Genomic DNA, 14,126 nt, shown 5'->3' with positions numbered 1-14,126 from the left:
AGCAAAGATGGGACATTTGTTTACTGGAGCTGTTGCAGAGGGGATGTGCCCAGGAGGTGGAGACGTCTTGGGCTATTATTTTAGAGCTTGGGCCACTCTGGTTGCAAACCACAGAAACCTTCCTTCTCTCTACTCCTAAATTGCTTGAATTGGCGGATGCATATTAGGACAGATGAAGTCAGGCCTAATTAGAGCAGACTGCCTTTGGGAATACTAGAAGGTAAAATGTGAAGGGAAATGTTCTGTAGGTTTGTCATGGCAGGTGGGCCAGAGTGAGACCACTGATTGTCCAAGGCTTCAGCGATTACTTGTCTGAGAGCATCCCTCTGGCATGATGCGGGTACAGATACCTTATCATAACTCAGCTGGGCACCTGGGGAAGGCAGAATACATGGTTTATTAACTTAAAAGGGTGGGAGACTCATCTGGAGATTCCACAAAACAACTTAACAAAGACTTGTATGTGGATTTTTGGACCAACCCTCAGAAAACTTACGTAGCTCTGGAGTAGGGCTCAGGGATCAACAAGCTTCCTGGGCAGTTGCACCAAAGTGGTCCACAGATAGTGACTAAATTATTGTCTATTTGGGGTTGCTTTTGAGAGTCAAAGTGAGCAATATTAAAAATTGCAGCAGGCATAGATATAAACAAGGAATATTCAAGGCAAACAGAAATGTATAGTTATTCTACATGTGAATCACATTTGAGAAAACTTAGTCTAGTGGTTAAAGAACACAACTCTTAGGACACAGACCAGATTCTGTCCTACTTATTTGTGTGATTTTGAACAAGTTCTTTCATCTTTCTGACTCTGTTTCCTCATATGGGAAAGACTGCACATTTAGCACAATATTCTCTTTTGGCAAAGGTTGCTCTGAGCCTATTTCTGTTCTCTGCAACTTAATCCTTTTCAGTGTGTGAGCAGTTTTAAGTTGTTTTCTTAAGTATTATCTCTTTCAACTGTTCCTTACTTTAGGCAAAGCTTATATAATGCTGCTAGGTTCTATAAAGCTTATAGAGCCTAGAAGATAGTGAGAGGATGCTATAAGCTTATTTTGCCAGTTTTATAAAAATGTTTAACCTTCTTTCCTCTTCCTCTGCAACCAAGAGATGAGAAAGAAGGCAGAGGTTGGAAATGCATACCAAGGAATACTTCTGTGTCAGTCTGCCTTTTATTCTTCTGCCACTACTTCCCAGAGAGATTTCACTAAGAGAGCCTAAGCTTGCCATGGCCATTGTTCATAAAGAAAATTTCCCTATTGCTAGTCATATCTCCTTTTCTTTCTTCTGAGGGCTTAATGGATTTTTAAAAAATTTGGCTGTGTAAGGTCTTAGTTGTGGCCACAGGGTGAGGCTGGGATTTAGCTGCCCTGTCCCACAGCATGTGGGATCTTAGTTCCCCCACCAGGGTTTGAATCCACATCCCCTGCATTAGGAGGCAGATTCTTAACCACTGGACCACCAGGGAAGTCTCCTTAATGGGTGGTTTTGGGGGCAGGAAATAAAGTTTAAACAAAAACATCAACTGAAGGAGTCTTTGTCCTAGGTGTAGTAGTTTGGAGTGTGAATTTTCTCAGAATCCAGTGAATTGTGCCCCAGGTACAAACTACAGAAACATCACTTATTGTTAGAAATCATGACATGATACAAAGCCAAAATTGACTTTATTCTTCGTGTGAAAGACTACAGAGAGCCACGTTCAGTAGTTCACCCTTCAGTGTTGACCAGCAGCTGGAGCCTTCAGAAGGTGACTAAGCAGCCCAGAGCATCCTGCTGACAAGTGTGCTCACCCACCCAGCATACAGGGAAAGATCCCTGTTATGGCATCATATTTAAGTCTGCTGCAGTAAGGTCTCCTGGTGCAAAGGCTCACTTACTGAGGACCCTAGACCTCGAAGGCTTCTCCTCCGGCGAGCTGCCAGTTCAATCTTCTGAACCAGGCTCACATCCCAGGGATGGGTCACAAAGCTGATGACTGTTCCTGGCACCTCACTCCCCACACGGCCCACCCTCCCTGCTCTGTGGATGTAATCCTGCAGGGTGAGAGGGAAATCATAATTGATGACAAGTTCCACCTGGGTGCTGTCCAGGCCCCGAGAGGCGATGTCTGTGCAGAGAAGTATGTCTCGGGAACCCTTCTGGAAGGACTGGAAAATACCTGCCCTCATGGAGGCTGGCATTTGTCCCTGCAGTCTTAAGTGTTGGATTTTGTGGTCATCCAGAATATATCCCAGCCAGTTCACAGTGCTGGAGCTGTTACAGAACACGAGAACAGTTCCTGCAGAGCCATTCCTGTGTGTTCTGCCATGCTGCTTGAGGATATGCACTAACTCAGTCACCTTCTCTGCTCCTTTCAGCCTCATGAATGTCTGTTTGACATGAGGCATGATGCAGTGGAGCTTGGAACTGGTAATGGTGGTTAGAGAGTCTAAGCTGGCAACTTTACTCAGCAGCTGGCCTACACCGTCGGGAAATGTGGCCCCGACCAACACTAACTGAGCTTTGGGATTGAAAGGGTCTTTTAAGTCAGCGGGGCCTTCTGCTATGTGACTCTTCTCCAAGATGTAATCCACCAGTTCCAGGAAACTTTCATCCAACAATGTATCTACCTCATCCAACACCAAGAAAGACAGCTGCGCCAGGCTGATTAGTTGACCTTTCAGGGCTTTCCACAGAGCCCCCGGCGTGGCCACCAGTACATCTGCTGGAGGATGTTTGGACAGTTGCAGCCTGATCCTACTCATGCCATGGCCTCCCCCTAACTCCTGCACCCGGAGGCCTAAGGAGCTGCCCAGGGGCTGGGCCACGGCCCGCACCTGTTCAGCTAATTCTCGAGAAGGCACAAGGACCAGGCCTCGAGGAGCAGGGATACGACTGGGGTCCAGGCTTGGCTGGCCCAAGAGCCGCTGAAGCAGAGGTAGCATGTAGCCGAGAGTCTTGCCACTGCCGGTTTCCGCGGCGCAGAGGATGTGGCGGCCACGAAGTAATGGCGGAATGGTACTCGACTGCACGGTTGTGGGCCGAACGACTTCGGGAGCAGCTTCTTGGAGTGCGCTCAGCACACGGGGCTCCAGACCCAGATCGGCGAAGCTGCCCTTGGACGAGAGGTTCCGCAGCGCTGGGGCCTCATGCTGAGCGCGCTCAATGGAGAAGTAGTCCTGGAGAGCGCGCCGATGCTTCCAGCCTCGCGAAGCGAGTGGCGCAGCCTCCCAACGGCCCAGCGTTAGGCGTGCGGGCTGGTTCAACTCCGGCCGCCGCGCCGAGATCAGCAGCGGGCCAGGTCGCACCAACACCGGCCGCAGGGGGCTCCGCTGCCTGCTCTGCCGCTGTTCCTGCCGCTTCTGTAGAGCCCGCGGTATGCGCACCACAGGCAGGGGCTCGTCGGGACCGCGGACTGTCAGGTCCCGTCTAGGCGCCAGAGGCAACTGAGTCACGAGCGACAACAGCCGTAGCTGCCGTGCTAGAGCCATATTCCCCTTGGTGCGGAAGAGGCGCACAACAGTGACGTCACGCGCGCGCCAAGGCCTCGCGGACGGTGGCCGGCGCGGCTCAGTAAGGCATGCGGAATTGGCGAACTGTGTGGAAGGAGGGAGGATCTGTAGAGTTCAGCAGCGGCGAGGTCTGTAGGTCCAAACCGGATGGTGACGTCCAGGCCCCGGCCAACCTTGGGGAAGGGTGCGCGATGAAGGCAGGACCGGGGTCCGGCGATAGGCGGCGATGGGGCCCTGGCATTAAGAACCAGGAGGGCTGAGGGCTTCTGGCGATCCGATGTCGGAACCCTACAATTCTCCTTTGTCGCCCTCACAGCTTCTGTGATGGCTTGTCCAGTTCAGATCGCCCCGTGTAAACTGTGAGGGTGTGGCGGTGTTTTCACAGATGTGCTCCCCTTGTAAGGTCTTCTAATACAAATATTTATTGAGAATCTGAGTGAATGGGGGCCGAGACCAGGAGTAGATCTAGGCTCAGCGTTTCCCCACCGCCCAGAGAGCAGAGGGCCCAGAGGGCAAACTGATGGACTTCAGCATATCATCTCTTCAGTCAAGAGAACTCATATCTTCGGACCTTTTCCGCTTGCTTTTCAGCTGAGGTTCATTCTTCCTTCTCTTGTCACCCTTTCCAACTTCTCATCCTGAAGCTTGGCTAGCTCCACCAGCTTTCAGGTTAGAAACCTAAATTACTTGAATAGTAGTGAGGAGGGTCCTGCTACAGGTATATGACTTGTCTCACAAAGCCATGGTCAGGCAGAATATTTTACCTGAATTCAGTTCAGGTTGTGGGAAAACCTTACACTATCGGTACTTCTTGAACGGACCCAGAAAATGGGCATCAGATTATCTCCTACCCCACAGATTCTGAGGAAGGGCCTGGGCCACACAAGAATCTGGCAAATGTAGCTACCTGAAGTGAGAGTACATACTGCAGTCTCAGCCTCTCTTCAGTGCCCATCCTCTATCCAAGGTTCTCAACAGCACACTGTTGATATTTTGGCCCAGATCATTCTTGGGTAGGAGATAAGGTAAATGTGGGTTAACTACCGGGAAGAGTCTTAACATCTGAAGAAAGAGGTTTTTGGGTTTTTTTAGCCTCTGCTGTACCGCCTGTGGTGCTGCCTGCAGTGCAAGTATGGAATCTTAACCACTGGACCACCAGGGAAGTCCCTGGAGAAAAGTTTTACTTTCATTAGATGCTGTTATAAAGATAAATATTATTATATTTCAAATAGTATTTTGATACACAATAGGCTTTTCTGGAGAGTTACCTGTTAAACAAGAGGAGGAGAGAGTTTTGAGTAATGACAGGTAGATAGAGTCACTGGATAGAATGGCGGCTCTTGAGTGAGAGTGATTTTTGCCCCCACCCTCCCCCCAGGACATTTAACAATGGCTGGAGACATCTTTATTTGTCACATCTGGGGAAATGCTACAGGCTTCTAGTGGGTAGAGACCAGGATATTACTAAATAGAGTACAATGCACAGGACAGCGCCCCCCCCCCAAAGAATGATCTGGCCGAAAATATATATCAACAGTGCTGTTGAGAACCTTGGATAGAGTATGGGGACTGAAGAGGGGCTGAGGTTGCCGCATGTACGCTCACTTCAGGTAGCTACATTTGCCAGGTTCTTGTGTGGCCCAGCCCCTTCCCCAGAATCTGTAGTGGGCATATTGATGTCATTGCTTGTCCTGCCCTTGGGATCAAGAAACCTTGGGGGGCCCCTGAGAGCCATAAGCACAGAAAGGGGTGATTTAAGGGGGATGGTACGGGAGAAGAGAACTTCAGGAAGAATAAAATTGTCCTCATGTGTTTGCGGACTGTGTCAGATGGAAAAGAGATGAAGTGTGCCATGGGTTGAACCATTCCAGAAGGCAGACTGGGACTGATGACAGGGAGTCAGATTCCGAATTTGACATAAAGACTGCTGTAGCAACCAGAAATGCCCAGATCTGTCTGGAGAGTGCTGGATTTTCTGTCACTGAAAATTTCTTGTACAGATCAATGACCATTGAGTGGTGGAATGATAGAGGGGAGTTGATACAAAGAATATGCTATGATATTGTGATTCTACACTACTTTAATGATTCTTTCCCAGAACTCAGAGCTCCTGTTCCTTAGCTGAAGGGCTCCTTGGATGTCTGATCTGACAGGTTTCATCCATTTACCTGTGCTACTCTTTTTTCAGATACAAAACAGAGAATTGCTTTGCACCGAGCCAGAACAGGTGCATTGAAAGAATTATCAGAAAAGAATAATACATAGGTATGTATTTGTGTTTGACTTTTGTCCAAATATTTGGGGCAGGGTAACTGGTTAGTGGCTGCTTTCTGATGCTCGAGCCCTTGCAATGTGATTACCTCAAAACGTCATAGGGATTGGAGCTTGTCTGAGCCTGTCTGTCTCTTCTCATAGCCCTAGTTTCTTACTGTGATTTCTTTTTTTTTTTTGGCCACCCTGCATGGCATGCTGGATCTTAGTTCCCTGACTGGGAATCAAACCAGTGCCCCGTGCAGTGGAAGCATGGAGTCTTAATCACTGGACCACGGGGGAAGTCCCTTTCTTATCATTTCTTTAGATATTCTGTAAATCCCCTCTTTCCCTCCTGGTCACAGCAGACATTGAGTAACCTCTAGTTGTTATTGAGATGGATATTTTACAAGATATTTTACAAAGCACTTTATCAGTTCAGATCAGTCGCTCAGTTGTGTCCAACTCTTTGCAACCCCATGGACTGCAGCACGCCAAGCTTCCCTGTCCATCACCAACTCCTGAAGCTTACTCAAACTCATGTCCATCAAGTCGGTGATGCCATCCAACCATCTCATCCTCTTCTTTTCCTGCCTTCAATCTTTCCCAGCATCAGGGTCTTTTCCAATGAGTCAGTTCTTCCCATTAGGTGGCCAAAGTATTGGAGTTTCAGCTTCAGCGTCAGTCCTTCCAATAAATATTCAGGACTGATTTCCTTTAGGACAGACTGGTTGAATCTCTTTGCAGTCCAAGGGACTCTCAAGAGTCTTTTAGAAATAAGAAAGGCTTACTTATTGTGGAAAAATCCAAGCTCCTGGGAGTGGTAGCCTCATGAGGTAATGTTTTTCTCAGAGCTGCCATGGAAACATATGTTGCCTAGTTACTCCCTAAATTTTAAAAGGAATTGTTCCTTGGGTCTCAGGTGATAGTGGTACATTCATTCATTTATTCAAGCAGTAAATATTTCCTGAGCACCACGTATGTGCCAGGTACTTTTCATGTGAACAAAACAGACAAAATTCCTGCCCTAGTGAGCTTTATATTCTGATTTAATTGACTTGAGGTCAGGCCTGGACATTGGTATTTTTTTTAACTTTTTATTTTATATTGGGGTATAGCCATTTAACAATGTTGTAATAGTTGCAGATGAACAGTAGAGGGACTCAGCCATATATATACATGTATCCATTCTCCCCGAAACTCGTTTCCCATCCAGGCTGCCACATAACATTGAGCAGAGTTCCCTGTGCTATACGGTAGGTCCTTGTTGGTTATCCATTTTAAAGATTTTGTTTTTTTTGTTTTTGTTTTACTCCTGTTGACTTTACCTTCAAAGTATATTTAGAACATGACCACTTCTCACCACCTTCGTAACTGTCTCTCCACATCCTGAGCCACCATCATCTCTCTTGTGTCTTGTCAGTCTTGTCAGTGACTGAAGAGTCTAACTGGTCTCCCTGTGTCTACCATGGCTTTTCATGCAGCAGTCACTGTGATCATGGGGAAATGTGATCAGTCATGCCACTCCTCTCCTTAGAACCCTTGCTGGCTCATATCGCGAAGAAGTAACAAAGCCCATAGAGCATACTATGAGGCCATTTGGGATCTCACCATCGTGTCCTATATGCTTACTGCTCTCACATCCATCCTGTATCCGATGTCCATTACTCTTCTTCTTTCTGTGCTCCACTATGTCGGCCTTTGTACTAGTCTTTTAACACATCAGACTTGCTCCTGCCCCAGGGCCTTTGCACTGACTATTTCCTCTGCTGTGCACTCTTCATTCCCCACTAGCATGAACGCTCTAGCAGAACAAGAATCTTTGTTTTCTTCTCCAATGTATCCACAAAGATTAGGACAGTGACTGGCACAGACCACACACTTAATAAATATTTGTTGGATGTGTGAATGAGCTTGCATTGTTTTTATGATCAGAGAAAGGGAAAACAAAGTACTACATGTTGGGAGGAAAAGGAAAGCCTGCTCTAGATAACAGAAGAGATTTTTCTTCATTTGAATTTCTGACTCTTCTTTCTTCAGGAATGATTGTCAACAGCCTCTCTCTGTGCTACCACAACAAACTCATCTTAGCCCCTATGGTTCGGGTGGGGACTCTCCCAATGCGGCTTCTGGCCCTGGACTATGGAGCAGACATTGTGTACTGTGAGGTAAGGGGCTCCTAATCCTCCCAGACAGAGAGCTTTTCCACAAGTGCAGCCTCCTCACTGGTAGGTGGGTGTGGTTAGAAGCTAGAGGAGGCAGAATGGGTGCTCCCTTCACAGGTGGTCACTGAAAGCATCAGAAGACAAAAAGAGGAGTTTTGTGAGCCCTGCCGAGGATCAGGAGCTTCGGCTGCATGGAGGCATTGTGGGACACCTGTGCCAGGTGGATAGATGAGCATCGTGTCAGGTGGCTGCTGTGGCTTCTGTAGGGGTTAATACATATTCATTATGTGAATGAGGAAGCTCAGTTTCAGAGTGAGAAGGAAAAGGACCAGATTCAGGCCAGAGAAACTGGATGGGGTTGGTTTGGGAAGCCATAGAATTTTCTGATAGCAATAGCTAGTGGGCCAGCTACTGGCCTGCTGCTTTGAAGAATATTATTAATAGTATTTCAGCTCCAGGTTTAGAAAGCATCTTCTAGGAAAAACAGAGTTAAAGGAGTAGCTGATATTGGATACGGACTGTGAGCAGTGGTTCTCAGTTGGGCATGTGAGCTTTCTCTGCAACCCTGAATCCTGCTATGTCTCTCTAGTGGGGGTGAGAGGTTAAAGAAACTACCCAAGTACTTCTGACATTTCCATCTTTAAGAGCCATCTGTGGAGGGAGGACTGTGGCTATAAGAGGGCTACACAAGGAATCCTTGTGCTGATGGATCTATTCTGTGTCAATATCCTGGTTGCAATATTGTTACTACAGTTTTGCAAGATGTTACCATGGGGAGAAATTGGGCAGTGGGTACACAGGATCTCATGTTCAGGTTCAATTGCATGTGAACCTCCAATTATCTCATAATAAAAGGTTTTATTAAAAAGAAAGGTGTAGAAAGAAGAGAGGGTCTGGGACTTCCGTGGAGGTCCAGTGGCTAAGACTCTGTGCTCCCAATGCAGGGGACCCAGGTTCAATCCCTGGTCAGGGAACTAGATCCCACATGCTGCATCTAAGAAACCTGCATGCTGCAACTAAAGGTCCTGCATGCTGCAACTAAGACCCAGTGAATCCAAAATAAATAAGTAAAATAAATATTTTTTAAAAAGGAAAAGAAGTGCTCGCTTCGGCAGCACATATACTAAAATTGGAACGATACAGAGAAGATTAGCATGGCCCCTGCGCAAGGATGACACGCAAATTCGTGAAGCGTTCCATATTTAAAAAAAGAAAAAGAAAAAAAAAGGAAAAGAAGCGAGGGCTTAAGAGGGAATTTGGGAAGAATAGGCCCTTTACCCAGACCTGGCTCCTGTGGAGCAGAGTCAGACAGGCAGGCATGCAGGCCAGCTGGCCCCTGCTTGTGGTGAGTAGATGGATCTCTAGGAACTGAGCCCTGAGAACTGGGAAAGGCACAGCATGGTGCCTGGTGCCCCCTGGTGGATCCAGAGTTGCTTTGCAGGCCAGCCTTGTGATGCTCTGTGTTCACATGAGGTGACCCATCTGCAGGGTTAGTCAAATCACCTCACCCACCTCTCAGGACCTAGTGTGGGACCTCAGGCATTCTATATGTACAGGCACCTTCTTAAAAACCCTGCAAAGCCCTCAGCAGCTGTAGGTGAAGAAAGGATGAACCAGCTTGGCAAAGATTAAGGTTATTCCCCACCAAGGTCTGCCCTATTGATGGAGTTTGCTAGGGGTTCATCAGATGTCACATACTTATTCCTTTCTATAATAACAATGGATGGAGGACCTAGAGATTGTCCTACTGAGTGAAATAAGACAGACAGAGAAAGACAAATATCATGTGCTACCGCTTATATGTGGAATCCAAAAAAATTGTACAAATTAACCTATTTACAATACAGAAAGGGTCACAGATGTAGAAAACAAACTTATAGTTACCAAGAGGGCAAAGAGAGGGGGATACACTGGGAGACTGGGATTGACATATACAGACTACTATATGTAAAATAGGTTACTTTTATAATAAACCTACTATATGGAACAGGAAACTCTGCTCAACACTCTGTAATGACCTATATGGGGAAAGAATCTAAAAAACAGTGGATATGTGTGTGTGTGTAACTGATTCACTGTGCTCTACTCCTGAAACTAACACAGCATTGTAAATCACCTACACGCCAATAAACATGAAATAAAACAAACAAACAAGAAATAAAACAAATAACAACAAACAAACCAAAATAAAATGGGACTCTAATGGCTCAGACATGAGAGGACAGCTGCCTTTTAATAAGCAAGTTGAAGGGAGAAGACAATGGCCTTTAGAGACCTTGATTACCAAAATGGGTACTTGCATTTTTTTTTTATGGTAAAAAACACATAAGATTTACCATCTTAACTGTTTTTAAGTGTACAGTTCAGTAGTTGTGAAACAGATCTCCAGAACCTTTTCATCTTGCAAAACCGAAACTCTATATCTACTAAACAACAACTCCCCTTTTCCCCATCCCACACAGCCCCTTCACCGTTCTACTTTCTGTTTCTATGAGTTTGAATACTTTAGATACCTCATATAAGTAGAAATATGCAATAGTTGTCTTTTTGTGACTGGCTTATTGTGGCTCAGCTGGTAAAGAATCTTCCTGCAATGCAAGAGACCTGGGTTCAATCCCTGGGTTGGGAAGATGCCCTGGAGAAGGGAAGGGCTACCCACTCCAGTATTCTGGCCTGGAGAATTCCATGGACTGTATAGTCCATGGGGTCACAAAGAGTTGGGCACGACTTAACGACTTTCACTTATTTTATTTAGCATAATATCCTCAAGGTTCATCACATGTTGTACTATGTGACAGGTTTTCCTTCCATTTTTAGCCTGAATAATAATCAATGGTATATGCACTGCATTTTGCTTATCCATTTATCAGTCAGTGGACATTTGGGTCACTTCTATTTCTTGGCTATTTTATTTTTTTATTTTTATTTATTTATTTTTTTATTTCTTGGCTATTTTAAATAGTGCTGCTGTGAATGTAGGTGTGCAGACCCCTCTTCGAGATCCTGCTTTCAGTTCTTTGGGCTGCGTATACCCAGAAGTAGGATTTGCTGGATCATGTGGTAGTTTTTTCATTTTTTGAGGTATCTTCATACTGTTTTCTCTGTCTTTTGCACCATTTTACACTCCCACCAGCAATGTACAGTTTCTGAAATCTTTGCTAACACTTATTATCTTCTCTTCTTTTTTAATAGTACCCATGCTGATGGGTGTAAGGTGATAGCTCATTGTGCTTTTGATTTGCATTTCTCTGATGCTGAATGATATTGAGCGTGTTTTTGCATGCTTCATGGCATTGGTGTATCATCTTTGAAGAAATTTCTATTCAAATCTTCTGCCCAGATGGGTAATTTTTTTAAACTTACAAGGAAATTATTTATGGAAAAAAATTGTAGGAATGGACAAAGAACATCCATATAGCATTTACCCAGGTTGACCTACTGTTAACATTTTGCTTGATTTGTTTTATAATTTGTTCTTTCTCTCTAATATATGTATTTTCTTCATAACTGTTTGAAAGTTTCATATAGTATAATGTATTACTTCTCAAATACTTCATGATATTTTCTAATAATAAAGTCATTCTTTTTTTAAGATTTTTTTTTTGGGTGTGGACCATTTTTAAAGTTTTTTTTTTTTTTTTTTTGATGTCTGATCTTATTTATTTGTTACTCTTAGAACATCTCATTTTTTTTTTTTTTTTTAGAACATCTCATTTTTGACTGGACTCAGACTTAGAAGTAGAAGCTCTCAGAGAGGACAGCCTCCGTCTCTTGGCAATCTGTTCCTGCCGTTTTCTTTGGCCTCCTTCATTCTCTTGGCCAAAAGTTTAGCATATTCTGCAGCCTCTTCTTTGTTTTTCTTAGTACGCTGTTTCTTCAGAGCAATACGCCGGCGTTTGTGTTGCAGAACTCGTGGAGTCACGAGACGCTGAATCTTGGGTGCTTTAGTCCTAGGTTTCTTACCTTCTTTGTTTAGGGGCTTTCGTACAACATACTGGCGGACGTCATCTTCTTTAGAGAGATTGAAAAGTTTGCGGATTCTGCTAGCTCTTTTGGGACCCAGGCGACGAGGCACTGTAGTATCAGTGAGTCCAGGAATATCCTTCTCCCCTTTTTTCACAATGACCAAGTTGAGAACACTCAGATTGGCATCCACAATGCAACCCCGTACAGATTTGCGCTTTCTCTCTCCAGTCCTCCTTGGTCTGTAACAGGAATGCCCCTTACTCAGTAGCAGGCGAACTCGGCCATGGGTCAAGACACCCTGCTTCATGGGGAAACCCTGCTTATCGTTCCCGCCACTGATTCGGACCACATAACCCTTCCATTCTTCACCCAGAGCGTCAGCAGCAACTTCTGTGGCCATACGCTTCTCGTAGAAGGTACGAAGTTTTCGTTCATCGTCCACTTCAATGAGCTTCTGGCAGCCAGTGGCCGGGAAAGAGATGTTCAGCTTCATCCTGAAGTGGCCGACAGCCTCCGAGGCGCCATGAAAAAGAGCCATTTTTAAAGTTTTTATTGAATCTGTTACAATACTGCTTCTGTTTTTTATGTTTTTTATATTTGTTTGTTTTTGGCCCTGAGGCATGTGGGGTCTTAATTCCCCTTATTGAACCTGTACCCTGTTCATTGGAAGGCGAAGTCTTAACCACTGGATTGCCAGAGAAGTCTCTTTCTGTCTTTTTTTCTTTGCGGTTGTTGCCGTCCTAGTCATTTTGAAATGGTATCTCACTGTGGGTTTTTTTGTTTGTTTGTTTTTAAAGGTAGGTTCTATTTATTATTTTTTGCCACACTAGGGGTTGAACCCAGGCCCTCAGCATTGAGAACGCACAGTCCTAATCTCTGGACTGCCAGGAAATTCTCCCCATTGTGGACACTGTGGTTTTGATTTTCATTTCCTAGTAATGATATTGAGCATCTTTTGCTATGTTTATTTTCCATTTATATATCTTTTTTTGAGAAATATCTCTTCATATCTTATGCCCATTTTAAAATTATTGTTTTTTTATTCTAAGAGTTTTAGGAGTTCTTTATATATTCTGGATATTAGACCTTTAACAGATATATGATTTGCAAATATTTTCTCCCATTCTGTGGGAGATAACTGTCTTTTCAGTTTATTTTTCATTTATTTATTTTTTTAAGACTTCATTTTAATTTTTTAAAATTTTATATAAGTATAATTGATTTACTTTATTGATAGGTATCCTTTGATGCACAAAAAATTTTAATTTTAATGAAGTTCAATTTATCTTATACTTTCCTTTGTTGTTTGTACTTTTGGTATCATCTCTAAGGGGCTTCCTTCGTGGCTCAGATGGTAAAGCATCTGCCTGAAATGCAGGAGAACAAAGTTCGATCCCTGGGTTGGAAAGACCCCTTAAAGAAGCAAATGGCTTGGAGAAATACATCAACAGAGGAGCCTGGCAGGGTGGAATGGAGGAGATGAAGGTAGTAGGCCGTAGTTCAGATACAGGAAAATAATATCTGACAAAAAAAGAATAAGCCCATACATGATAAGGCACTTAAAAATTAAATGCTGTTCAAACATTTGGTAGCCATATGAATAAAATAATTTGCTTGCTGGAGAAGGAAATGACAACCCACTCCAGTATTCTTGCCTGGAAAAGTCCATGGACAGAGGAGCCTGGCAGGCTGCAGTCCATGCGGTTACGTGACTGAGCACGCATGCATGAGGAGGGTGGAGGGAGATGGGCTGGTAGAAATAAACTGGTAGAACTGGAAAAAAAAAATCCGCTTGCAGTGCAGGAGACTATAACTGACTTATAAATGGCCTTACTTATCAGGTAAGTTAAAAAGTCAAAGTTAGTTTTACCAAGAAGATAAAAACCAATTAAAATTATATTCTTAACTGTGATGGAGATAGATTTGGGAACTAGAAAGCGTTGTTTGTGGCAAAATTTGAGTTGTCTCTTCTATAAAAATAAATGTCATATATGATAAAAATTGAGGGAATGACATGGATATAGGAAAAATAGTTGTGATAATTGAGGTAGAAAAATAATATCCTCTTTGACAAAGAATAGTTTTTTTTCTGCACAACTTTTATAGATGTAAAAGTCAGTTTGGTAGGAAGATGCACAAATGATAAACTCTATGGCATGGAAAAACAATGTTAGTTTTCACCAATGAAGGAAATACAGTGAAAAAAAAAGAGAAAAATCTGTGAGGTTCTACAGTATAACCAAAAAACTGACTA

The 14,126-nt window shown here is 44.1% G+C and overlaps 3 protein-coding genes and 1 non-coding gene across 4 annotated transcripts in view; 2 read left to right on the top strand and 2 right to left on the bottom strand.

Annotated features, from left to right (window-relative positions):
* Positions 1–1,645: 1,645 nt before the first annotated feature.
* DDX28 (DEAD-box helicase 28) lies at positions 1,646–3,480 on the bottom strand. The gene has a single exon (XM_043437209.1). The coding sequence runs from the start codon at positions 3,468–3,470 to the stop codon at positions 1,833–1,835; it is 1,638 nt and encodes a 545-aa protein (XP_043293144.1). The 5' UTR covers positions 3,471–3,480; the 3' UTR covers positions 1,646–1,832.
* Positions 3,481–3,689: 209 nt separating this feature from the next.
* The window catches only part of DUS2 (dihydrouridine synthase 2), a 32,808-nt gene continuing 22,371 nt past the window's right edge, over positions 3,690–14,126 (top strand). The window contains exons 1-4 of the mRNA XM_043437164.1: positions 3,690–4,160; positions 5,680–5,756; positions 7,782–7,909; positions 12,246–12,390. Of these exons, the coding sequence (XP_043293099.1) occupies positions 7,784–7,909; positions 12,246–12,390 (271 nt within the window). The 5' untranslated portion in view covers positions 3,690–4,160; positions 5,680–5,756; positions 7,782–7,783. The remainder of the gene's footprint in view (positions 4,161–5,679; positions 5,757–7,781; positions 7,910–12,245; positions 12,391–14,126) is intronic.
* On the top strand, positions 9,006–9,112 carry LOC122421888. Its single transcript, XR_006263689.1, has one exon. It is a non-coding gene; the product is annotated as a U6 spliceosomal RNA (small nuclear RNA).
* LOC122421346 (40S ribosomal protein S6-like) lies at positions 11,616–12,401 on the bottom strand. The gene has a single exon (XM_043437213.1). It carries the CDS (start codon positions 12,363–12,365, stop codon positions 11,655–11,657), a length of 711 nt encoding a protein of 236 aa, XP_043293148.1. The 5' UTR covers positions 12,366–12,401; the 3' UTR covers positions 11,616–11,654.

Source organism: Cervus canadensis, chromosome 18, assembly GCF_019320065.1.
Source record: "Cervus canadensis isolate Bull #8, Minnesota chromosome 18, ASM1932006v1, whole genome shotgun sequence".
Classification (NCBI taxonomy): Eukaryota; Metazoa; Chordata; class Mammalia; order Artiodactyla; family Cervidae; genus Cervus; species Cervus canadensis.
The sequence above is the reverse complement of the archived record's forward strand: the minus strand, read 5'-3'. Positions and strand labels throughout refer to the sequence as shown.